The sequence below is a fragment of the Triturus cristatus genome, chromosome 11, assembly GCF_964204655.1.
Source record: "Triturus cristatus chromosome 11, aTriCri1.1, whole genome shotgun sequence".
NCBI lineage: Eukaryota > Metazoa > Chordata > Amphibia > Caudata > Salamandridae > Triturus > Triturus cristatus.
Window position 1 is genome coordinate 1,124,188,731 of NC_140594.1, and position 25,868 is coordinate 1,124,214,598.

Below are 25,868 nucleotides of genomic sequence, written 5' to 3' on the forward strand. Positions count from 1 at the left end.
ATGTTTACCTGGTTAGAGCTCGTGCACCTGAAATCTTTGGACTCCTTTGGGCGATAGGTGACCATGGTGGCAAAATATGGTATCTGAGCTCACCAACCTATAGCTTGGCTACCTGTGACCCACGCCTGATTGAATGCGGCACAGGGTCTTAATATAATCTACTGGGGGAAGCACAGAATGTTCATGTATGCAAACACCTCCTCCACTAGCCTGAACAATCTTTAATTCACTTTAAGAATAGAGTGGAATTTAAAACAGTATAAAGGGGAACTGCCCTGATGAAAGGATGGAAGGAATTTGCACAGAAGGTGAGTGAACACGCCCGCCTCACTGCGAGTATAATGGCATATCTATGGAGGGGCTACAGAACTTCTATTTATTCTACACATGTACTCCCCACCATGGATTCAATGGCCTACCATCCTTTTTTGATTCCATCTCATTGACAGCAGCCAGCAGCACCAGTATCAAACCTGTAATGATTGCTTTCCCTATAGGACTTCTCACCCGGAGTAATAGAAAACTTGGGGGCCGATTAATAATTTGGTGGACTGAGATTTGGCAGTTTGGGTGAAATCACCTTGACTGCACCTCCACCTGCCAAATTGTGAAATGTACACCATGCCCGCTGTCATTTCTTAAACCATTGCCAGGCACCGCCGTCACAGTGGTTCCTGCCAATGCTTTTTGCAGTTTTATGTACGGCTCCATCACGCATGAAAGAGCCATACAGCAAACACATGTTTTTATTTTCGAAAAGAAAATCCCAAAGCGGCATTTTCTTTTTGAAAATAAAAAAAGACAACGCTCCCTTCGCCATGTGAGTCCTCTCCCATGGCAAGAGGTGCATTTTGAAGTTTTGATTGCCCCATACCGCCAGAGTTTTCTAGGTGGTGATGGGCAGTCACAACTGACCTCTAATTTCACCCCTCTAAAGTAGGTGGGCGGAGTTAGAGGTCAACCTCCGAAGGCCCTTACTTTGTCAGGTCATCGGAGGGTTTTTAATCAAGGCAGAGACAGAGCAGTCTCCCTCATGAATAAACCAAAGGTTCGTCCACTTTTAAATCAGGTGGATGCACAACAGTCTTAGTGTTATGAACACTCCATCACCATTGCGACGGAGTATCCATACTGCCAGGATATAAATCAGGCGCTACGACCCTTGCTTCCATCTGCACAGCAAAACATAGAAAGAGTTCCAACTGCTAGTCTTTCTGATAAGAACAGCAACAAAAATATATAATCCCTCCAAACGAGACAGATTTTCCCCCAAATCGCCCAAGACAAGCCGAGGATCCATCCCGAGGATTGCCCAAGCATCCAATAGACCCATCCCCCACCACATGAGCATCTCCTGCCGACACCCACCTTCGGCACTCTGCTTGAAGCCTTCCCACGTCTGTCAACAGGTCAAGACCTCACTCATGTCAAGGGACAGGCTTAGGTCCTTGAGAATAGGCTAGGTTAACCTGATGCCAGGATTCAAAATCAAAAACCAGAATACAAGATTTACGCAGTTGGGCTTTGAGGGAAGGAAATCCGAATCTACTCAATGTAAGGGACATTCCCGTCCCTTCCATTCTTCAGTAATGACTGGCAGGCCAGGAGCTGTGCATAGTAACATAGGCAGTTGCAAACGGTGTAATAAAGGTAAACTGCTACAGATCTGCTCATGTACTAGCATGTTTTCAGGTGAATGCTTTTTTTATTGTATAGAACTATTTAGAGGACTAACATTCATAACTTCAAATAGCCAGTGTATGTTAAATCAATTAAATAAAGGTTTAAGTACACTAGCTGCAACTTCATTTTATCAAGAGGAAAAATATGGATGAATACAGTAAAATGAGCATTAAAAGTCTATATACGGTCTGAAATTTAAAACCATAAATGCATCAAATACCATCAAAAGAGGAGCCAGTATTGTGATGTATCATTCAAGAAACATTCATCCAAATTACAAATGATAAAAAATGACAATAACATTGTGAGTTGTTTTTGCTAACTTAATCCCATTTAATTTTTGAGCATCAACCCCCTTGAACAGAGTACGGACCGTCTTTACGTACATCAATGTCTATATTGTGGACGAGCTGGTAGGCGATATCTTTGCAGCTCTGGTTGATGGCATCTTTAGGCATATAGGCATCAGAGTACCAGTCTCGGCTGACCACATGGGAGTAGGCTGCGGCTGGAGAAGCATGCTGGACTCTGGTGGTGGTCACGATGCCCACAGATTTTCCTGGAAGACAAATATTGGCGTACAGGTGAATCTTCAAGCCATGCATTGATCACCATTTGGGGGTGGGTGGCAAGAATCATCATATCTTGATAATGTGCAAATGATTTTATACAGTCTTGCTTGCTGATCAGAGTTTTCCATAAAATGATCCCTTGAGAAGTGATGCAACAGATTATTAATGCTGCAAGATATCCCTATGATTATAATTGAAGGCCTATATTGATGACCTTATAAGATCAAATTTGGTCAATTTACAGTCACCACATAATCAAGTGGGACTGCTAATGAACCAGAGAGCCAGTCGCACGTGGACTTCTGGCAGCAGTCACACACTGAGGATTGGATTCGAATGCAAGATCCAATATCCTGTGGTTGTGAAGATCCACTGTCCTGTGGTTGTGAAGATCCACTGTCCTGTGGTTGTGAAGATCCAGTGTCCTGTGGTTGTGAAGATCCAGTGTCCTGTGGTTGTGAAGATCCAGTGTCCTGTGGTTGTGAAGATCCACTGTCCTGTGGTTGTGACGATCCACTGTCCTGTGGTTGTGACGATCCAGTGTCCTGTGGTTGTGAAGATCCAGTGTCCTGTGGTTGTGAAGATCAACTGTCCTGTGGTAGTGAAGATCCAGTGTCCTGTGGTTGTGAAGATCCAGTGTCCTGAGGTTGTGAAGATTCAGTGTTCTGTGGTTGTGAAGATCCACTGTCCTGTGGTTGTGAAGATCCAATATCCTGTGGTTGTGAAGATCCAATATCCTGTGGTTGTGAAGATCCACTGTCCTGTGGTTGTGAAGATCCAGTGTCCTGTGGTTGTGAAGATCCAGTGTCCTGTGGTTGTGAAGATCCAGTGTCCTGTGGTTGTGAAGATCCAGTGTCCTGTGGTTGTGAAGATTCACTGTCCTGTGGTTGTGAAGATCGACTGTCCTGTGGTTGTGAAGATTGACTGTCCTGGGGTTGTGAAGATCCACTGTCCTGTGGTTGTGAAGATCCAATATCCTGTGGTTGTGAAGATCCACTGTCCTTGTCATTGTGAAGATCCACTGTCCTGTGGTTGTGATATGGCAATGGCTGACTCTTTCACAAATGAGAAGAGCGGTCATCGCAATACTTTTACACAATGAAATTCTACTTGGTTTGTGCACCATGAAGGGCATTACGTAATGCCGGCTGCTATCAGATTATGTTTGAGTCGTGCTGTGTACCTAGAGTTTGCCAGTTGACACAACTGCAGGCATTGCACGTCTCAATTAACTTCCGTGCAAACCTCCCTTTGCGTTAGATTGACCAAAACGGGCACTGTGATTATCAAAGGTACCAAACTTATCTTACAATGGGGTGATTAGTGTTTCCTGTGCCAGGTGTACATGCTGGTCAACAAAGGTAGGCTGTGGTCCAATCAAGAATTAAACAAATCTGAATTTTGTTTATGGGTAACCCACTGATGCAGATATGACGGTGTGATAACAATAAGGGAGGCAGTGTGGGGCAGGATGGTAGACAATTTAAAAAAAACAAAAGAAGAGATCAGTCCACATAGGTGGAAGGAGTCTGACGAAGACTTTGTACCATAGGTGCTGCACAGGAAACGCAAAAGTGATAGACAAAGAACAAGTAGGAGACTTGGGCAGGGATTTGGGTTCGGCGGGAGGGAAATAAACAGATGTTGCTGCTTCCATGGTCAGGAGGCTCTGATCACCCGTGGTACATCTGTCCGCAATATATAACATGTTACAATAAGTAAAGAAACAAGATTCACAAGCCCAATGAGGGATCATAGTGCTACAAGAGTTAATAAAAATGCCAATGATAATCGATATAAAACAGGAAAACTAAATTGAAAATAAAATCTTGCCTAGCTACCTTGAAAACCCGCCCTCTCTGGCACTTCTGAATCGTTGGTTCGAGGAGCCACGCCCTTGTAAAGTTGTCATGTGATTGGTTGTGATATACATTGGTATGGTGTAATTCCATGGCCTGCTAATCTGAGCTCACTTAGTATCTAAATGTGGGGTGGCTACCTTCAAATCTACTAGAAAATGCAAAGCCATACCCTTTTTGAGGCTGAGGAGACCACGCCTTCCATACCTGCTTTCTTCGCCCGACGAAGGATTGATTCCACCTCATTGCCGCAGGTGGTATTACAGTGATTGTAGACAGCTGCTCCACTCAATCCCAGCGTGCCAGCATTGGCCTTTACTCCGCACAGGTAGGCAGTTGCGGTGCCAGCACTGTCCGGAACCTGACGGTCTACGTTGTACGTCTGGAAGAGAAGGAGGGTTTGCATTTAAAGGCAACACAATAGATTACCATATATTAGTGCTAGTTGTACCAGAGCAATTTGCTTTCCTCTTCTGCTCACTATTGACCATCGGGCTGGCCCAGGTCAGGGTTCTGCCGCCACAGCATGCGCATAAATCATGGTCTCAGGTTGACCAGCTCTTGGAATTAACAGGGGAGTCGTCATGAATGAGCACGGTCCTAAATCTATGAACACCACTGGATGCACCTGGGTGCGCTTCCCTAGCCAGCTTGCTGAATGTGTTTTCTTTTTTTCCAACGCTGGACAAATGTCATCAAATTTACTTCTGTCTTGGAATTTCCCTCTCTCACTTCCAGAATTCAAATTTACGAATATTTATTGCATTAAACCTTCGCTGATCAACGCAGAATTAAAAAGAGGGCCTGTGACATGATGAAACCAACAAAAGTAGGAAGCTAAGTATTTTCAGGAAACTATATGGAGAAAATTAAGTAGACTAAGCCAATCGGCGCTCATTCGACAGTAACCAAGCGGTTCCCCAACAGTAAACAGAGCTGGTGAACTATGGGTCTGGCGGGCGGGAGAACCGCTGGTTCACGACGTTCCTTCTGCTCTCCCAAACCCTAAATAAGGGTCCTAACATTCTGTTTGTGGAGACAGCCATAGATTTGCAAGTGGGACTATGCAGAAGAAGGCTAATGCAATTGTATACATCCTCAGTTATGTAAACAATCTTGGACTGTCTTCTAACATCTCCCATTCTTGGACAGTCCACCGTTGCTACACACCTAGGTCTCCAATATATAAATACCAATCCATATATACATACAAACATTCAAAGGATCATCCATAAGCAGCCTCTAGTGTTGACTTCCATCGGCTCCGATACCATTCATTGTCCAGGTATCCATCCATAAAGGTCTGTAATGGTCATGTTGGCTACAGAGGCTCCTCCATTGGTTGCCATGTGACCTCCAACCTTCTGAGAGGTACCTTGCACTACTTACCTTGGAGAGAGCCACATAAGGGAATTTGTCCATGGTCATCTGTCTGTCTTCGCCAGGGCCGCCCTCGAGCTGTCCCTTATAAATGCGAGCAGCGGAGATGGTGGAGATGCCCATACCTGAAAAGAGATTAGATAGATCTGCATCACCATCACAAAGGACATATTGAGGCCTTTATGGAGGTTAAAAAAAAAAAGTGATAATGTGTAAAGAGACATCACCAAGACAAAGTCAATGTGATCGGTAAGATAGAAGATGATGCCGCTGAGAATCAGCCCACTGAGGGTTTTGCACTCTGTGTCCCGAAATGATGGCAGGTGTAGAGAGCCTGTTTCCAAGGGTCTCAGCACTATGGGACTCCCAACGTATCCTGTAGCTCAAGGAGAGAGTAGGTACTCAATGCTATGATAGCCAATTAACTCTGCAAGACTGGATTAGATTGGGAGGTATAAAATTCCACTACAGACTGCATTTTTAGTTGGAGTGCCTGGCCATGTCATTGACTCATGCACATTATATTTAAATACTAATTCCTTTACTATTCCTTTGGAATTAAATCCTACAATTGACCCTTTTGAAATATATATGCTTATTGTCTGCCACATCTGTAAAGCCTGTGGAGATTACTAAGCAACACGCGGGCTAACAATTCTAACACCATCAGGCAAAAGATGACACGGGTAACCCCTCATTCCTTGTATTAAACCCACACCTACCCACATAGGTCACTGGAATGTGTGGGGGATTAGTGGTAACATCCACAGGTGTGGGAACACACTCTCCAAATGTGTGTGCTTGGTGGGCCAAATTGTTGCCTGTAAGCCCACAAAAGTGTGAATCATTTTCTGGTCCACGTGCCAGCTGTTTTGTGCATCCTGCACCCACCCAGCTCTTATAGATCGAAAGTACCAAGAGATAAAGAGATCTAAACTATGTTTGGGACTTTGTTTCCGAAACAGGTGGGCATTGGAGGCTGGTGGGCATTTCCAGCTCACGTTGGGGACAGCAATGCATCAACATTGTGGCAGGTTGACTGTGAGTCAGCGTGTGGCTTGCCCAATATGCCTACCCAGTATGTGATCGTCAAGTAAAGGAATAAGCAAAGGAGTAAGCAATTTCAAATTTCAATAGAGTCACTTTCCATTCATGTCAAGTGCAATAATATCTTACTTTGATGTTGTACAGCCAACACTTGTGTCATGGCATGAACTGGACTGCCGCTTCTATAGGGTTTAATTAAATCTCCTCACAAGCTTAAACAAAAAGCACAGGTGCACCACAAATGTACTCAGACACGGAAGAGAAACATATCTTTAAATTCGCATCCACATGTATTCTTCAGGTATCTTCTTTATTTTGATAATGTTTAAAATACGATCAGGGTGATCAAAACACAGCCGACGCATTTCGTCCTTTACAAAAGGACTTCTTCAGGGCGCAATAGATCCGTATAGTTGTTGAAATGATTCCAAAAAGCAAAAACAACGGCCAAGTACAGTATACTTCTGTTATTTGAGGTATTTGGCTTGCATGTGAACATCACCTTGTCTACCAATACTGAATCCATCGACGATACACGTGCACACCGACGGATCCAGGCCGGTTGTGGTATACTGCGTGAATTTACTCCTTTCCATCTCTACTTAATCCGGGAATAAGGATTGCTTCACCCGGGAGAGATTACTTTAATATTTTAATACACTAAAACACTTTACTTGGTAGACAAGGCGATGTTCACACGCAAGCCAAATACCTCAATTAACAGAAGTAAAGGACGAAACGCGTCGGCTGTGTTTTGATCACCCTGATCGTATTTTAAACATTATCAAAATAAAGAAGATACCTGAAGAATACCTGTGGACATGAATTTAAAGATCTGTTTCTCTTCTGTGTCTGAGTACATTTGTGATGCACCTGTGCTTTTTGTTTAAACAGTGATATTCCAGTATTGGAACTACATTGTGACAGTGGGTGTTTTTTTCGGTGTGCACACGATATGCTGGGTAGTTCCAGAATCTATGTACAATACATAGGGATAGAAAATCAGGTGCTGTGGCCTTTAGGGTTTCACTGTCTAGCTTCTCGCCCTTTAAACTGGTCTCCTCACAAGCTAATAAATTAGGAATACATTTTCAAAAACTGCAAATATTCTCTATTAGTTCCACCGTTCCATTAATAATTCCAAAACAAGCCGATTATAAAAAGACTCTAATTACTACTTTTAAGAGAATCCGTTGCTTTTACAAAGGTATTATTTACCAATTACCTTAAAGATCCAAAATTCACCACTTCATGAACCTGAATTTCAGTATCCCGTTAAACGTTTGCGTCTCATCATTAGCTAACAAATAATGCTATTGAATCAGGAGCAGCAGCCGGGCAATGAACATATGGTGCAGAGTGCCACATCATTATAAGTAATGGGTACCAGCACTTGAATTTGATACAGGAGGCAGTGCGCAATGGTCCTGGCCGGGGTCTGCCATTTGCCAGGATGGAGCCTGTCAGCCACATTCCCACAAGCAGCACACACCATCTGCAACCAGTGCTTAATTTGAGGCGGTGGTTTCCGGTGCTCAACACCGACACTTATTGTCAACACCGGGTCTTATGACAGTCTACCACATGGGGCGCTGTTTGTCTTATTTTCAGAGGAGCACAACACCTATTGTTTAATACAAAAATAGAAATTAAACTCACTAATACCTGCCACCCAAAGCAATAAGAATAGCTTGGGCAGCATGTATTAGTCATTTTAACGTATATTTCAAGTCTGAGTTGTCACACTTTTATGAGTGGGACGGCTAGGAGTGGGGTGGGCCAAGCTGCAGTGGCATCCTGACAAGAGTCCTGGCACTTTTTTTTTTTTTACAAATTAAGCTCTGCCTGCCACGCTGGATCCGCAGGGTCTTCCATACCCCCGCTTCCCCTACCTACCATCCACTCCGGTAGGCCTTATTTCTAGTCGGCCTTTCACAGACAGACAGCCCTGATCTTTGTTACTTTTAAAGTTTTTTGTGTTTGTTTTTTACTATTCTGTCTAAAATGAAAATATATTTTCAATTCTTAGTAACTTTTCATGAAGAGGTCACTTCCTTAGCGTGAGAGTAAATCTATGCTCCATGCATTGCTGCTGTTCAGACAGAAGTCCCCTCCTTCTGACGGCGTCGTAAATTGATACCTACTACAAGGTAAATCAAAAGGCTTTTCTCTCAATTTAATTTATGTGATCCAAGGTGCTGTAAATCAATTTTTGTTGATGGAGAAGGCTTCTTATAAAGTCATAGACATCCAAAAACGTCTTTGAAAAAGCCTGGCCTTTAAACTACACACTGACAACAGAATTTTCGACCTGTGTTTAATTCCTAAATCCATTGAACGGACTCCCTAAAAGATTTGTAAGTGAGTTGATTTACACACTATTCTAACTCAGGTCTGTGCATATTTAGGGAAAAACACTCGCGACATTTATTTGGCTGGTCAAAATATTAAGAGAGGAATATTTAGGCAAAATATACTATATTTTGTGGATTTGTGTTTCTAAAAATGCTGTTTTTGAATTCTGTATTTTCAGATTGCACCGCAAAGGAGGGTCATCTGAAATTGACTATTGTAAGGTTTGTCCTGCCAGTTCTGAAGAGTGGTGCAGAGAAAAATACAAGTTCAGCCCCATTGAAGAACAGAGAAATCCAAGGATTATGCACACTGGTGGAGTAAACAACAGAACAAAAATGGCCGCCCATCAACAGGGCAAGGGCGAGGAACCGACCTTAAAGACTTGAGCAAGAGGGGATGGTGACTCCAAGGTACCTGTTGTGCGGTTTGCACTTTGGCATGTCCAGTAGGAGTGAGCTGCTATTAAGGGGTTCCCGCTTCCACACTGATATGAGAATTAGGGACTGACCATGACTGTAGGTGAAACAGTTGCAAGAAGTGCTGACAGGGCAACGAGATATGGTACATGCCACGGATCCATGCATTCGAAGAAAAATGTGCAACACCAAGAAGATTGTAGGGCCTCCAGGGACCTGGGTGAGGTGATAACACTCCGCACTCAGGTGTGGGTTAATGGCTTTACACAACAACAATTGTAGAACCGGATTTTACTGGTGATAATGCACAAAGGTGCAATTTGCTGATAGTAAGGTGTGCCTGCTGCATACATATAGAGGTTATGCATAGCATTGTAGGTAAACAACAGCTTTTTTATGGTAAGTGTGAAGATTGTCAGTCCACCCTCAAGTTAAAAAACAAACCCTATGGGAGTGAAAAGACTGTAGGCGGTCCTAGGACATTATAGGGATCTCTGCGCTTGGGCTCTTCACCCCTCTCTCTCTCTCTGCTGATTCTCTACGTGCCCCCCCCCCCCTCCTATATTTTTTATTTTGCGCCCAAAATAGAAAACCAGGTGTTTTTTTATTTTTTATAATCTTTATATTGTTTTTCTACAATAACAAAAAAAGACAAAGCAGCAGGGCCGCCGACGCATCTTAGCAGTGTCGCAATATTTCCTGGTGAAGTAGCATCCATTGGTGTGCTGGCCTCATAGACAGAGTTTCATTTGCTGCACATTTTATCATTATCCTATCGGAGCCTGTGGAATATAGGTTACAGACCTGTGAATGATGGGACAGGATTGGCCAGCCACATTTTGTGCGTCTGACGTCATGTTGACGTCTTGTGGCGCATCTTTTCAATCTAGAAACATACTCAGTCGGTGCCAAATGTTTTTAGGCCTGGAGGTGAGAGGTTGCAACACTGCAAAGTCCTGTGTTCTTTCGTTGCGCAATGCCACGAGCGGCAGCCGGGACGGTTCTGTGGTCGGTGGGGGGGGGGGGTTGCAGAGACGAAGGGTAAATAAAAAAATGTAATTCAACTTATCTCCTCGCCGCGTCCTTCCTCGCCACGACCTCCTTGTCGTGTCTCTGTTCTGGCTGGAAGAAGGCACAGGAAGCACCCAGGCTGACGCCCCCCTGAGCCAATCACAATGCTGCATTGCAGCGTTGAGATTGGTCTGAGCGCCAAACCACGGCACTCAGACGGGGACAGGGAGCCTGGGCATGTTCTCCACCCAGGCTGTAATGCAGCATGAGTGGAGAACACGTTTAGTGCGCATGAATGTTTGGCTAGCACCCGAGGGCCGGCCAAACATCTATGCGCACTTTAGGGAGTGCAAACCACTCCTTCCATCTCCTCCCCTGTCAGCAGAGATGCACTGCCCCTCCAGGATCAGCTGCTGCGCCTGCAACAGAAAGAAAATTGATAATAACTTTTAGCTATACCATTTTATTTTTCTTTACACTGCTGAAAAGCAGTGGGGCGACGCCCCTCCGCCTTAGCGGAGGAGCCACCACTGACTGCCACGTCACACAACCAGTTGGTTATCGTGGGCATTGTGTCTCTGTGACAATCCGCCGTTTAGCTAGAAGTAGGGCTTTCACTGTGAATTTTCTAGCAGTTCCTGGATTAAGTCAAATATATTCCAGCAGGGCAGTCATGGCGTCAGCAATCACTACGGCAGTCATTTGTGATATGTGCTAGGGGCACAGAACTGCGCCATGCCTGCCATGTCTGCTTGTTCAGTGTTGCATCTTATGCATTGGTGCGCGCTATGTGTATCAATTTTGTATTGTTTCGTTGGGGTGTGGTCATACATGCCAACATTTCGACTCTACAAAGAGTGGGAATTTGAAAAATATATCAAGGGACTCTATTTTCGCCATTAAAGTGCATTGGAAGGCAGTGGCTTCTAAAATAATGACACTCATGGCTTTATAAATTGGGAGTCTCATGTCTGAATCTGGTCTGTTGGCATGTATGGGTGGGGTATGCCTGGCACAGGAACTTGTAATGGAGCAGGTTATGTATGTGGTTTATGGACACCGTTTTCGTCTGTTGGCTGCAGTAAGTCCAACTTCTCTCCACGATGCCCACTCCTGGGTCAGCTTCACAGGCCTGCCTATAGCACTGTGCCTCGGTGGATCGCTTATAGAGTCTCGAGACCACCTCATTCCATCTGCGGGGGAAAGAGTTCGCACTGCTCTTCTGGGAATTTGAGTATTTTATTCGCTGACCGAATGCCTGGGTCAGCAAACCGCCTTTACCACAAAGCTATTACCAAGAAATACAACTACCACGCTTTCCTTAAGCCATAGATACTGTTTCTACGCATGTCACTACAGCGCTCATTTCTACCACGCAAATCGAGCAACGGGCGAGGGAAATTAATGAAGAACCATCTCTTTTTGTTTTTTTCCCACCTACCGTTTTATAAATAAAACCATTTTCCTTTTGTTTCCTTCTCTTAGGGAAAGAGCCGTGTATATGATGTATAGCCCCTGAGTCTATAGTAGGTGAAGACATCTATTGGGAAGGTTGTTGGCACACCCCTGGTTGGTGGGGGTTCTAGAAAACGACCTTTGCTAAAGAGATGTCCAATTTCTGTAATATGTTTTCTCTTAAGGAAATCTATACCCTCCTTTTCCCTCGTCAGTGGTAGTGCTGGCTTAGAATTATCTGTAATGAGAGTGAGTACAGTGGCACGTGGCCCATAGGGACATTGTCGTTTTTCCACTAACTTAGCATGAGCACGCTACAGTTTGCCTGCTGCGTTTGTGTACGTTACTACGCGTCTTTATTTTTGCAGTGCTTTCCATGATTTCTTTCACGTGAGAACTCATCGCTGTGTTCACGCTCTGCATGTTCCTGGGATGCTGACTGAACGTTATGTGCAAGGTCGAATAACAATGCCCCTTGTTATTTTGTTCTGGCCAGACCTTACCCCTTAGACAAAACATACAGATGCAGCTGTTTGGAAAACATACTTGGGTTTTTTAGTAGAATACACGAATAGGTAAGAGACACTTGGAGAGGGACCTTTCCAGGGAGAAGAGCGAGACAGCACCTATGATGTAGATCTACCATCTATAGGTTAAGTTATGAGGTCGGCAGACAAAGCCCAGACATCTTCTATTATATAATAATAGTGCTTCTTAGCAAGGGGAGGGAGATTAGGCACTATAGTCTTTACTCCATTGTCTATTTATGATGACCTCTCCCTTCATGATATATGGACTAGCTGCTGTGATGACTATATTAGTATTATGCATTATTCTCCTTGTTGTGGCATGTATACTGCATGTTAGGGCACGTTAGTAAAAATAAATATTTTAAACTAGTCTGTGTCTGTCAGATCTCATTGTAGACGAGTACAAGAGTGCGAGCGAAAGTGTGTGTCTTGTTACTGCGATTCCTGAGAGATCCGAGAGTGCTGTGTTCTGGGGTGTCTAATTATTGCTTTCTCTGTGAGTAGGGGAGCAAGTGAGACACTTTAGCTAGTCGGTCCTGGGCTCATGGTTACTAAGGTGGTAGGAAGACCTAGCCCCTATACACCTGAGGTCCCATAATCCTATGCATAGTTCTGTGTTTGTGCAGAATCCCTGCAACAACAGGAAGCGGGCATTGAGTTTCTCCCCAACACATTTCCATGCCCAGCAGGTAGCAGCCACTGGATAATACTGTGTTGAGGGTGTGAGAGGCCAGCCAGCAGCAAGGTCTGCAGTCCGGTCGGTCCCATCCACTCCTTGTCTGGGATCAGGTAGGGGATGCACCTAGCTGGTTGATACCATGAGTGACTTTAGTGGCTTTGCGCTGCAAAATAATACATTTCAAGCTCTGGTACCTCTAAGCCACCCCATCCATGAGGTAGCGTCTTCTCAGCATTTTGCCTGCTCATGTCAATCTGGCGGTGTGTTCTAGAAGTATGAAATAAGGACTTTGTTTAGTGAAATGGGGATTGTAGTGAAAAACTATAAAAATATGGGAGGTACAATCATGTTGATGATTCCCATGCATCCCACAAGCAATAGTGGCAATTTGATCCTCATATCTACCTCTTGTCACAGTTTGTCTACCCCTGGGCCATAATTCAGCTGGATTATCTCCCTGGGGTTCCTCTGCAGGATCATCTCCAACCTTTTCATGGGGTCATCAGCCCATGGTACAGGAAATTCTAGCGACAGGCGTCTACTGGAGTTAGTTGAGGGGACCAGCTCAGCTTTATCTCAATTGATACTTATCTTGGAGAGCCCAACGAATTTAATTATTTTATAGAGCAAAGGCAAAAGGTTGACCGTGGGGTCTCGGATGAATAATAGGATGTCGTCAGCATACATGGAGTGAAAAAGAATGAGGACTCCAATGCATGTGCCTATTCTGAAGGAGCCACGCCAGAGGGTTGACTGAGAGTATAAACAAGAGGGGGCATAGCGGGCGGCCTTGCCTTCTGCCTCTGTATATGGGAAGTGGCTTGGACACCAGACCAGTGGCTCGGACCTGTGCTCCAGGGTCAGTGTATAGAAGCTTTATCACTTGCACAAATCGGCCTGCGATGCAGAATCTAATGATGGTCAACAGGAGGAAAGGTCATTACAGGGAACTGAAAGCCTCTTCAGCATCAAGGAGGGCGACAGAGATAGCGGGCGGTACAATGTGCAAGTCCAGTGGTCCTTCCCTGACTTGGGGAGGACTCTGATGATGGCTTCCCTCATAGTAGGAGGGAGTATTCCCCTCTCTGGTGCTTCTCCAAATACCTTCAGGAGGCGAGGCCAGCCATGATTGTGCGCTTTTTAAAACTCATTTGGCTGGCCACCTGATCCGGGGACCTTACCACCCACAAATCCCTCCACTGCTGCCATAATTTCATCAGCATGTATTAGCTCATTAAGAAAACATCTGTGACATCCCTCAAGCCAGACCAGAGCCACCTCCTCGAGATATCTCGTAATTTGGATGTATATAGTGCCATATGGTACTTGATTCGTATGTCTACGATGCCTTCACCAGCCATGACAACTTTTCGGGCCACGGTTGTGAACTGTAATATAGTAGTTTGTTTTTCCTCTCCCCCCCAGCAACCAGGCTAGCATCCGACCAGTCCTTTTGATTTCACTGTAGCAGCAGGCTCGAGCGTTTTCCCCCCTGTATGACATAGTTTCCTATTCGCCAAATCTCTGTATTTCTTTAGCAGTTTGTTTGTTTATCTTAGAAGCTGTCAGAGGTGATAGCGGATGCTTTGAATACTGGAGCTTTCAGCTCCATGCTCTGGTTCAAGTCATTTCTACAATAGCAGCGCAACATTTGCCTTTGAAGGCCTGGCCATGCAGTGCCTCAGTGGTAAATGTCTAACCCTGGGCGTTGAACTCCGCTGTGCTCGCGGAGGTTGCAGAGTCTCCCGCACGCCACGTTACGCGGAGCTCGCGGAGTTCCGAAAAACTCTTTTTTTTTCCCTCACTCGCGTTCGTCAACGTCAAGTTGGCGACTGCGAGCGAGAAAAATCAACCTCCCGGTGAGATTTTTCCTTGTTCACGATCGTCGACATCAAATTGGCGAGCGTGAGCATGGAAAATAAACATCCCGGTGAGATTTCTCAACGCTGGGTGGTCAGGTTTCTCATTGCGAATGGTTGTGTATGCTCGCGACTGCTCGCAATGAGAAACTGCTTGTTTGCATTGAGAAAGCTGCCGCTCGAGTAAAAATCTACTCGAGTGGCAGAAAAGGGAAAGAAGGGACCGCTTGCACTGTGCAAGGTGCTGTTCTCAATGATTTCACAGTGCGGACAAGCATCCGCACTGTGCAATCACCGCAAACTGCATTTTTCTATGGAACTCCACCGCTTGCAGAGCTTCACGTAATGCGGCGGAGTTTTTTTGCCACTTCGCAGAAGCACTGGGGGAGTGATCAGAAATTAAGTCTACATTGTGTACCCAAGGGACTAATATCTTTGGTAAGTAGCCAATTTTGTATCCTAGATGATGTATTGTGGGAGTGTGAGTAAAGATAGAACACCTGTTTGGATGGGTTATTACTGCACCATATGCCATAGAAATTGCACATCTCTCTGAGAGCATCAGTGGACGCGGGACTGCATGTATCCGATGGTCTGCTAATCCAAAGCCGGGTCCAGTGCCAGATTGAACTGGCCTTCCCACAAGATCCTCCCAGAGTCTGCATTGCAGAGTACTGAATACACCTCTCAAAAATAGGTCAGGGTACATTTTGCCTATATAGTAACCCTTCGAGCTAATGAAGTGGCCCACTCGGCCTACATATTGTTTCGGCAATCGGACGTCTACGTTTCGGCATATTAGAATACATACCCGCTGCTGTGAGTAGGAGCTAAAGGATGAAAAGTACCTGTGGGTACCCTAGTGGCGAGCGAAAGTGCTGGGTAGTGCCGGTGAGGTATGTGTTTCCTGCAGCATTGCCATGTCTAATGCGTGTCTTTTAAGATATGCTGAGACCCCTAGTGCCATTTGGGGGTTATTGAAACCCAGGACACTCCAGGATAGAAGCTTCAGCTTTGTGTTTGTCTCGTGAGGCATCGTCATTTGATCATGTCGTCTGCATGAAGATGCATGTGTGCTTTGCATATACTAAAAGTAGTTTCAACCTGTGCTCCAACAATACACTTGCGTATATGGTTCCAAACCCCTCCACATGCCGATTCCCCCACTGTCGGTGCCAGGCAGCCTTCCAGATCTCAAACAAACCAATTAAGACATAGATTGGTGTTACACAACATGGGGCTTAGGACAGCCACAACGCATAGTGCAATCTCAAGAGTTATTCCCCCCTCCATGTGTTCATTATCACATTCATGCTGGACCTTAGTAGGTAGCTGCAGGCCTAGTGCAACTGAGATACATGTGAGAGCCGGGGAACATGCTACAATGCCTGCCTATGTCGGGCCATAAGGGGCCTCAGGCCGCTGTATAATATCTGAACACTCTCCCAACATAGAAGACCAGGTAAGCTGATCATGGAGTGTCTACCCTTACCGTGTAGGAGAAGTTCAGTGAGAGGAGTCGGGGTCTTCCCAGCACTCTTCATTCCCTGTCAATTATGGTTGGCTAGCTGGATCATTCATTGCCGCGTCGCTGGTACAAGTTCTGTCCATTAGGTGAGCAGACCTTGAGAAACCTGCCACGTGCCATGGAGCCTGCATCTGCTGATGTGAAGATGTGTGTCATGTCATGAAGGTCCATCAGGCACACTGGGTAGTGCATGGCATATTTGAAATCCTTTGAGCAAAGTGTGCGCTGAGAGCGTTGAACGTCCGTCTGGCCTCTTGCATTGCTACTGTGAAGTTAGGGAGGAGAAGGTGGAGCCTTGGTGAAGTAGGGGACTATATCCTCATGCCAGTCACAGACCAGTGTTCCTATCCCGAAAGTTTAGTACTCATTTGCTCAGTGGGCACAGTGGCGCACCAGATGGAAACCTGGGGCCTGCCGAACAATGCGCATGTTCCACCATCCATGAATAAATCAGAAAAGGAGCTTCTCTCAAAGTGATCAGTTAGAAAGGTTTCCACAAATGTATCCGCTCTTTCCACGTTGACTCAGCAATGCCCTTGATGCAAATATTCTTCCACCTGGAATGTGCCTCCAAGTCTTCGGTTTTGGTGGCGATTATGGACAGTGTCTTTTCCATTTTCAGAAGGCACCTGTGTCATTCTGGAGGTCTAAGAAGTGCCTCTCTGCACCATCTATCCTCTCATTTTGTCGATCCAGACATTCGGACATTCGGTCAAGGCGGAGGGTGACAGAGTTGATTTTGCAGTCTATCGAGGCCAGACTAGCCTTGAGTTCCATGAGGATAAAGTCTGCTGCGGGGCTAATCCTTCACTCTGTGAACATGTCACTCCCAGCTGTCGTCTCAGGTGAGAACTGCCTCCACTCAGAGGTCTGTTGCCTATCAAAGGCAATCTTGCTTTGTTTGGGGTCTGTCTTCCCCATTTCTTTGCCCCCCTCCCAGATCCCAGTATCAACAGAAGCACATAACGGTGCAGCTGAGAGTGTGGGCAGGATGGTGGGGTCGCAACGGGAACACACACGAATACTCCGAGGCCTCAGGTAAACAAATTGCCTAATCTTGCAGAAACTAGGCCTTCATCTGTCAAGCCTCACCTTTGATGCCTAAGGCCATGATTATCTCATTTCTGGTGCGCGGGTCCAGTACCATCCACTTTTGAAGCTGTGAGTTGACAATCGCTACTGAAGCTTCAGTAGGACCCCTATGCGTGGTCACAGGCACCGAAATCAGGTACATATCTTCCATGATAGTGTACCCTTCTGAACAGGTGTCACATCTTCTGCATCCTTAAGCTCACCAGCCAGCCCATCACAACTGGGCCTCCAAGGTTCACAATTGCAACCACAGCGCCCACAAACTCCGAGGCTGGAAGTGATCAATGCCTGACCCAGGTTGCCTCGACAGAAGCGCCAGCATGCGGATGTTACTGTAAACCCTGGGCATGAGCAATTTGATGTCCATGTATTAGGGATTACTGCTGGTATGTGGGTTGGGACACCAGAACTTTATTTCATGTGGCTGTCTTGGCTGTGGGCAAGCCATTCCCCCAAGCGCAAGGTGGTGTAAGGAGTATGAAAAAGAAAAAACTTTTGGGCGGTCGAGTTAGTAATAGTCCAACTTTTGAGGTAAGCGCCCAACAAAAAGTGAGTTATAACTGCAGCGCTTCACGAGCATGTATTTTCTGTCAGGACAATGAACTTCAGTGCTGAGACGGAAAAGAGAGCGCTCCCATGGCCTTTTCGCAACTGAATTTTACTTTTCTAAGGTTGGTGCCCATGTATCACGATGGTGCCATAACAGCCCCTGGTCCAACTGCAAAGGCTTGCAAGACAGCAGCAGGTTAAGCCGCCTGCTTGAGGCATCAATGCTAGTCTGCCGGACAAAGGAATAACTAAGCCTGTCCACCTGCTCTACTGGTGTCTCATTAGGGGCATGGGTGGCCTGTATGGGACAGACTCACTTGCATCTCCTGGACATACGAGCGAGTCCTGGGCTCTTGGGTAAGCTGGAGGGACAGGGCTGCTATCTAATGCCACAAGATCTTGACTTCTCAACTCAATGTTGGTCAGTGAGTGGGTTGGGTATCTTCGCACTAATGGTTGAAAGAGAGATATGCATTCAACACCATTTGGATTTGGCTTCATGGAGGCCCCATTGATTAGTTAGGCCTTAGGAAGTGACTTAGCATGGAAAAGAAAGTAGGACTGGTTTCTGGTCCCAGATTGGTGTGTGGGGCCAAGAGGGCTGGTCATGTCATCAAGGACTTTCCACAGACAGAGAGGAAGAATTTGGAAAATTATAAAGCTTCCATGCTCTGGAGATAAAACCCACACATGGTGCACGGTGCTCCACAGGGCTTTATTTTTGCTTCTGGTGACTTATTAAACTGTGGTTCATCCCAGGCTGATAAAGGACATACAGGTCTGTGAGCAACATTTTAAGGTCTGTAAATAACCCAGGGGTTATGATTTTTTTAATGACTATTTTCAACTCTCTCTGCTAACCCCACATCACACCTGTGGCGTGATTTCTTTCCTTGACAGGGGTCACAACCCATTACAAGCCACCTCCTGAACTGGATTGTTTGCTTCGCCTGGGACTAGAGAACTGTCCTCGCTGCTGTCTTGGACCACCAGAACTGGGATTTTACCTGCTTCCAACGCTGCTCCTCGCCGGACCCGCTGCGCGGGTCCCGCTTCGTTCTTCCCTCTTGCGGTGACCCTGCGTGCTGTGAGGACCTCTGGGGCATCATTGTTGTTGTTGGTGCGTGTGTGGGGAATACCAGGGCTGCGAGCTGACCCGCAGGGACTCAAAGTACCAGGAGTTCCAGCGTGAGGTCGAGACCCGCAACACCTGGGTCGCTCTCCCTGCGTGCCCCGCCCCTCCCTCAGCAAATAAGTGCCTGCAGCTGTGTAGCACCATTGGGATTGTTTGCTTCGCCTGGGACTAGAGAACTGTCCTCGCTGCTGTCTTGGACCACCAGAACTGGGATTTTACCTGCTTCCAACGCTGCTCCTCGCCGGACCCGCTGGGCGGGTCCCGCTTCGTTCTTCCCTCTTGCGGTGACCCTGCGTGCTGTGAGGACCTCTGGGGCATCATTGTTGTTGTTGGTGTGTGTGTGGGGAATACCAGGGCTGCGAGCTGACCCGCAGGGACTCAAAGTACCAGGAGTCCCTGCGTGAGGTCGAGACCCGCAACACCTGGGTCGCTCTCCCTGCCTGCCCCGCCCCTTCCTCACCACTTACCTTATTACTGGCCTTTGTTCCCGCTGCGCGGGAGCGCCCGGGGTGAAGCCCGGGCAAAGGGCGGGCCGTCTGAGGCCGTCAGAGGCTGAAGGAGGCTGGGCTGGGCCGTGTCTCTTTCGCCCGAGCAGGACTGTTTGTTGGTAGTCATTACAGCTGTCAGGGAGTATCATGGCTTCAAGTCCCACTGTTGGTATATCCCTGTTAGCAGGGGGACTGAACCAAGGGACCTTAGATGGTTATTTTACCAGGACTTCACTAGAAGCTGAGAGGGAGCAAGTACTGGCTGAGCGACGTATTGAGCGTCGTCGCTCGATTGAATCCATGAAGGGTAGACGGCCATCTTTAGACCCCCTGCAATTGATTGTTTCTCCTCCTCTGAGTATCCTTAGCTTATCCGAAGGCCCTGATGTGTCTCAATTAGGCAGCACTCCCGTACTTTTTCGCGAAAAATCTCTTGTACCTGACTTAACTGCTCCTTTGTCTCTTATTCCTGTACTCCCTGTTAGCGGCCCAACTACAGTGGTGGAGATTCATCATGAGCCACGTCCTATAGTTGTAGGGACCGCACACGTGAATAGAGCTAGGAAAAAAGCGACTCCTAAGGTGCTGGGGCCCCCTCTTAGTAAAAGGAGAAAGAGGGGGGGTGAGCAACCTAAAGCCAAAATTAGTCACTCAGACTTTGGTAAACCGTCCAAATCTCTTGTATTGTCCTTAGATAAGCCAGCAAGCACATCCCTACAGGCACAATCTACGGGAAATGAGGTAGTATCTCCTGCTCTCCTAGGTGGCATAGAACAGCTAATCAAATCCCTCATGTCCCCGATCAAGCAAACACTAGACAGGTTGGAACAAAGGTTAGGGACCCTAGAGCAAACTATTGCTGCTAATACCGGGTTGTTAAAAACTTTTGAGAAATCGGTACTGCCCTCTCCAGCTCCCGCAGCACCTGCTGCTATTAGTACTACTCACAGCAAAGAGGCAAATAAAACCACTAAATCCACCATTAGTGTCAAGCAGAAGGCTCCGCCCAAAACTATTGAGCAGCCTGTACAGAATGACGGTAGAGTAGCTGCGGGGGGGCACAGTATTCTCCACCCAAAACCTGATAGCAATAGAGGGGTATGTAATGCTCAAGCAGTGACCACAGAGTATAATGGGCGTACAGTTGAGCTACCCCCTGAATCAGTACCATATGTGGTAGTCCTTACTGGAGTTCCCGCGCTAGCAGAAGGTAACAGAGAGGGTTTCTTCCAGCTAAAGCACAAAGTTATGCATTGGTTGGCCCTGAATAGACCTCTCCCTTGCAATATCGACGGCGAGATCTTGCATGTTCGGCGCCTCCCGTGGCTAGGTCGCAGGGTTAAGGACCTACAGGGGGATATTATTATTGTCAACTTCAGAGAGCAGGGAGTTGTTAGGCATATATTAAACTGGTTCCCGGGGAGTGGAAGTAATCTTATCACTCCCTACGACCCAACGTATTTCTATCCAAGACCCCTGGTAGGTCCCCCAGTGAATTCTGGGATCTTAGCTTGTGATAGACTTAGTCATCATCCCGCACCCCGAAGCAACTGGCCTGTGCCCCATGTATTGTACCCCTTGGCTCCTAACAGATCTTTTGGGTGGCATAATATTCCACCGAGTCATTGTGGTCCTAGTTGGAGAGGTATAACAGGCCCACTGACCCCTCTGACCCCCTTGGACGTGTCAAATAGATTTAATGCCCTCTCGGGTATGAGCAATTGCGATTGACAGTCAGGGCCCTTAGGGTATTCTATACCTGCCTCCATGGAAGTGGAGGGATTGGCTGACTGTGGTAACACCCCTAAGACGCTGATACCCGACCAGGGATTGTACTCTCCAGTGGCCATCCATTCTCCTAATCGATCCACACTAAGCAATCCAATAGTGGTAGCGGAGGTTGTGAATTCAGACGACACAAGTGCTTCTTGTATAAAGAATTCTGCACATGTACAGGGAGGGTTCGATGGCAATGGACCGATGATGGGGGTTATGTGTTGGAATATAGCGGGCATTTGTAGGAATCTGGACCTCCCCGAATGGCACTCACAGGTAGAACAGCACTGCATCTGCATCTTCCAGGAAACTTGGAGCCTTGAACCTGTTTACAAAGTTGGATATTCCACATATTATCTGCCTGCCCTTCAGTCACCATCCGGGAGGGGCCGGCCTTCGGGGGGACTCCTCATCTGGGTGGATATCTCTCTGGGGTGTAGTATTACTCAGAAGTATAGTGGCTCAATCGACATTCTTAGAATCTCACTGAAAGGCCCAGGATTTAGGGGGCACCTAGAGATTCTGAATGTGTATGCCAGAGGTACTAGAGGTAGCTCTTTTTCCCCCACTATAGTATTACTGGAGAAAGTCTTAGATGAGTGTGGTGAGGATGCCCAAGTCATGATTGCAGGAGACTTGAACTGCACGTTCGAACCCCTTGCCGCAGAAGACATTCTGGGTGTGGTAGAGGATGATGCGAGGAGGGGTATCCTACCATTATCTGTTGAGCCGATAAAGAGATGGACAGAGAGGGTGATCCAGCTAAATTCTATGACCCTGGAGCACGGCCTGCGAGCCGTTAATGGAAGAACCACCTCTGACCCATTGGGCAGTCAGACATACAACAGGGCTAACCATTCTTCCCGGATCGACTACATCTTGCTTGATTTTGACCTTTGGCAGTCTGTTGTGGATATGGCTGTAGTACCTACCATAGATAGCGATCATAATTTCCTTTCGCTTTCCCTAAGGCACCTATGGTTAAATCATAGTACCCCAACCTTATCACCAGCCAAAAGGTCAACATCGGATGTCACTTTGTCTAATTGCGGTAGGCGTCTCAAATGGCGGAAAGTAGCCTCTGACGCACCAAAATTACAGGCCATAGATCAATTTTTGGAAGCTACACTAAGTGAGATGGCAACAATCTCCTTAGATCAATCTGCTTTACCCAGGATTACGCTGATGTTCCAGGAGACCATCAATTCGATTGGTAATCTCTTCAAGGCGCAAGTACGTGTAGGTAGGCCGGATGGCCACCCCAGGTCAAAAGATAAGCAGGGGTGGTATACGTCAAAATGCAGAGAATCGAAGGCGTGCCTTATTCAAGCTGTTAGGACAAAGTCGCAGCCCCTTGTGCTGCAGGCTAGAGCACAATACAAACGAGTGATTGGGATTGCAAAAAAGGAATGGGAAGACGAATATTGGCAAACTCTAAGAGAAGCAAGCACTGGGCGGGATGCAGCCCGTTTTTGGAATACTATTAGGGAAAGGAACAGACCTGATAGTAACTTTATAACGTGCAACATAACTTGTCAGGCCTGGTTCGAACATTTCACTAACTTGTATTCGAATCTTCAAGAGGCATCTGCCCCCCCTGCATCCTATGGACCCTTAGTACCCATGAGAAATGAAATGGTTTCCCCATTTACAATCAAAGAAGTAGAACACGCTATTAGATGTATTGTGCCCCAGAAGGCAGCGGGACCCGACGGAGTTCCGGGGGATCTGCTGCGCTTAAACCTGCAGAGGTGGGGGAAGCTTATTCATTTTCTGATCAGTGCAATCGACAAAGGAGCAGCCATTCCCGACTCTTGGAAGGGGGCAGAGGTTGTCCCTATCTTTAAGAAAGGCCGGAGGGACGACCCTGCCAATTACCGACCAATAAGTTTATTGGATTCACCCCAGAAGGTTGTGGGAAAGGTGCTCCTAGAAAGAATCCTCCAATGGATTAACGACGAAGAGATTCTGTCGGACTATCAGGCTGGTTTCAGGGCTGGAACGGGCACGATAGAGCAGGCCTTCAGGCTCTTACTACTATATTGGAAGGTGGTAGTGATAGGTGGAGGCAGTCTTTATTTGGCATTCATCGACCTGAAGACTGCCTTCGACCTTGTGCCCAGAGAACAGTTATGGGGCATGTTAGCTGAAATGGGGATTCCACTAAACATCCTCTCCATCTTAGTGCGCCTGCATGATGGCAATTATGCGCAGGTACGTTGGGGTACCGATGGCCAGAAAACTAGCAGGATCCCAGTGGCAAAAGGGGTGCGTCAGGGCTGTGTCCTGGCTCCAACCCTTTTTTCACTCTATGTGAATGGGGTTGTGGACCATCTACACAAACAACCTTCGGACGCACCATCATTGGCAGGGGAGAGAATTCCCACCCTTCTCTTTGCCGATGATACGCTTCTAATCTCAAAAAGCTCAGTGGGCCTACAGAGACTTTTAAACAATTTTCAGACCTTCTGTGACCAACGGGGCCTAGTAATAAACACAAATAAAACGAAGTACCTGGTATTAAATCCCCCCAAAAAATTAGGCCGACCCCCTGTTCTTAGCGAAACCCCTCTGGAAAGGGTCACTGTTTTTGACTATCTAGGGATCCGTATTACAGATTCCATGCAGTGGACCCCCCATTTATTAAAAATGTCTCTTAACCATAAAAGGGTTATAGGGGCACTTGTTAGAGAGCAGAGATCTTCTTCGACCAAGCCTATTGCCCCTGTTCTGGATATCTACAGGGCAAAGGGAGTTAGTTCCGCTTTGTATGGCGCTGAACTTTGGGGTACCTCTAACATCAGCGTCCTAACTAGGTCTGAGAATAAGTTTTTAAAATGTATTATGTCTCTCCCGCAGAGTACACCTACGCTGCCCCTCTTTTTGGACCTTGGTTGCCAGCAAATTAGTGACGTAGCAAAACTGCGTCCACTGCTTTTATGGGCTAGGCTATGGCGCATCCCTGAACTCGCCAAGTATGCTAAAGGCCTAGCAGAGGTGATGTCGATGGTAGGCTGGTGTAGGATCAGATGGCTTACTGATGTCAAGTCTATGCTTGGCAAACTAGGCCTTAGTGAAGCTTGGGAAAACATGTCTTCCCCTCCGAAAGCAGCCTTGAAAACCTTATATTGGAATTGGGTTAGAAGCAGAATTTCCACGGATCCTTCTCATGGTAGGCTCACAGAGGAGTTTTTAGTGCATAAGGACTCACCCTGTTTGGAGCTCTACCTAGATTTGGTCTGGAAGCCATATGATCGGGCCCTTTATTTTAGATTTAGAGTGGGGTCCCTCCCTGTGCGTGCCCTAACATCTTGCTGGAAACCGCCCTACCAGACAGTTGCATCTTGTCCCTTCTGTAGCACTCCCAAAGAGACAATTGAACATTTTCTTTTTGCGTGCCCGGCCTATGTTAGCCCAAGGCAAACGTGGCTTAAGCCCGTGTGTAGGGCCTTGGGCACTAGGCATTCATCTGTGGCACTTCGAATTTTAATATCAGATACCCGGCCCTTGTATGTCTTAGCCTCTCGAAATTTCTGTCATGGGCTTGGTCGATCAGGGCAAAACGGCTGTTAATTACTGTTTAATTGATGACTTTTAATCGTTTATTTGTTTGATAACTCGTTTTTCCTTTTTTGCATAAAAACCTGCATTTGTTTTCCTTGTTTTTAGATATAAATTTTAAACGATTGTGCTTTTTTTATCTGTCGCTTTTATAATGTAACAATCGAAATAAAGGTGTTGACTGACTGATAGAGCAAGATTGGAAAAAACAAGCCCTCCGGTTTGAAAGGAATCTCATGCCGCCGCTGCAACGGTTCCAGCGTGAGTCAGCCTCGTGGCAACGGCTGCCGCTGTCGCTGTCGCTGCTGGGCCGCGCGGCCCTCTTCAAAATGATGGCCCTCCCTAGGTTTCTGTATGCGCTCCAAAACCATCCGGACTTGGTGCCTGCCTCGTACTTTGCGGCGGTGGAGGCGGCACAGAGGGCCCTCCTATGGTCGGGAGCACCCAGAATAGCGCTGCGGAAGCTCACCCTGGGGTGGTATGATGGGGGGATCGCTCTCCCGGATATCCGCAAGTACTACTGGGCCGCCCACCTATCGGCAATAAACCAGGGGACATACTGCGACGGCAATGACCCGGGTTACGGGATGGATAGGTGGTTGCTCCCAGGGGGGAACTACGACGTTGCGTTATACTCTAGACCGGGCAAGTTCCACCTCACGGGGCCAACGAAACACTCAGTTCAAATATGGCACACCGCGCACCGGGCGCTGGGGTGGGCTAACACACTTACACTGGCCACCCCCCTGTGGGCGTCAGAGAGATTGGGCAGCCTGAGGCATACGAAGGGGTTCCGTAACTGGGACCTCATTGGGATCTCCCGGGTGGGGGACCTTTGGGGGCCGGAGGGGGTCAGACCCTTTGCCTACCTCCGGGACACCTACGACATGGCG

At 46.9% G+C, this 25,868-nt stretch overlaps 1 protein-coding gene across 1 annotated transcript in view; it reads right to left on the minus strand.

Annotated features, from left to right (window-relative positions):
- LOC146786167 (alkaline phosphatase-like) overlaps positions 1 to 25,868 on the minus strand; it is a 104,932-nt gene that overhangs the window by 19,027 nt on the left and 60,037 nt on the right. The window contains exons 3-5 of the mRNA XM_085635695.1: positions 5,504 to 5,619; positions 4,322 to 4,496; positions 2,070 to 2,242 (exon numbers count right to left, since the gene is read on the minus strand). Coding sequence (XP_085491821.1) covers positions 2,070 to 2,242; positions 4,322 to 4,496; positions 5,504 to 5,619 — 464 coding nt within the window. The remainder of the gene's footprint in view (positions 1 to 2,069; positions 2,243 to 4,321; positions 4,497 to 5,503; positions 5,620 to 25,868) is intronic.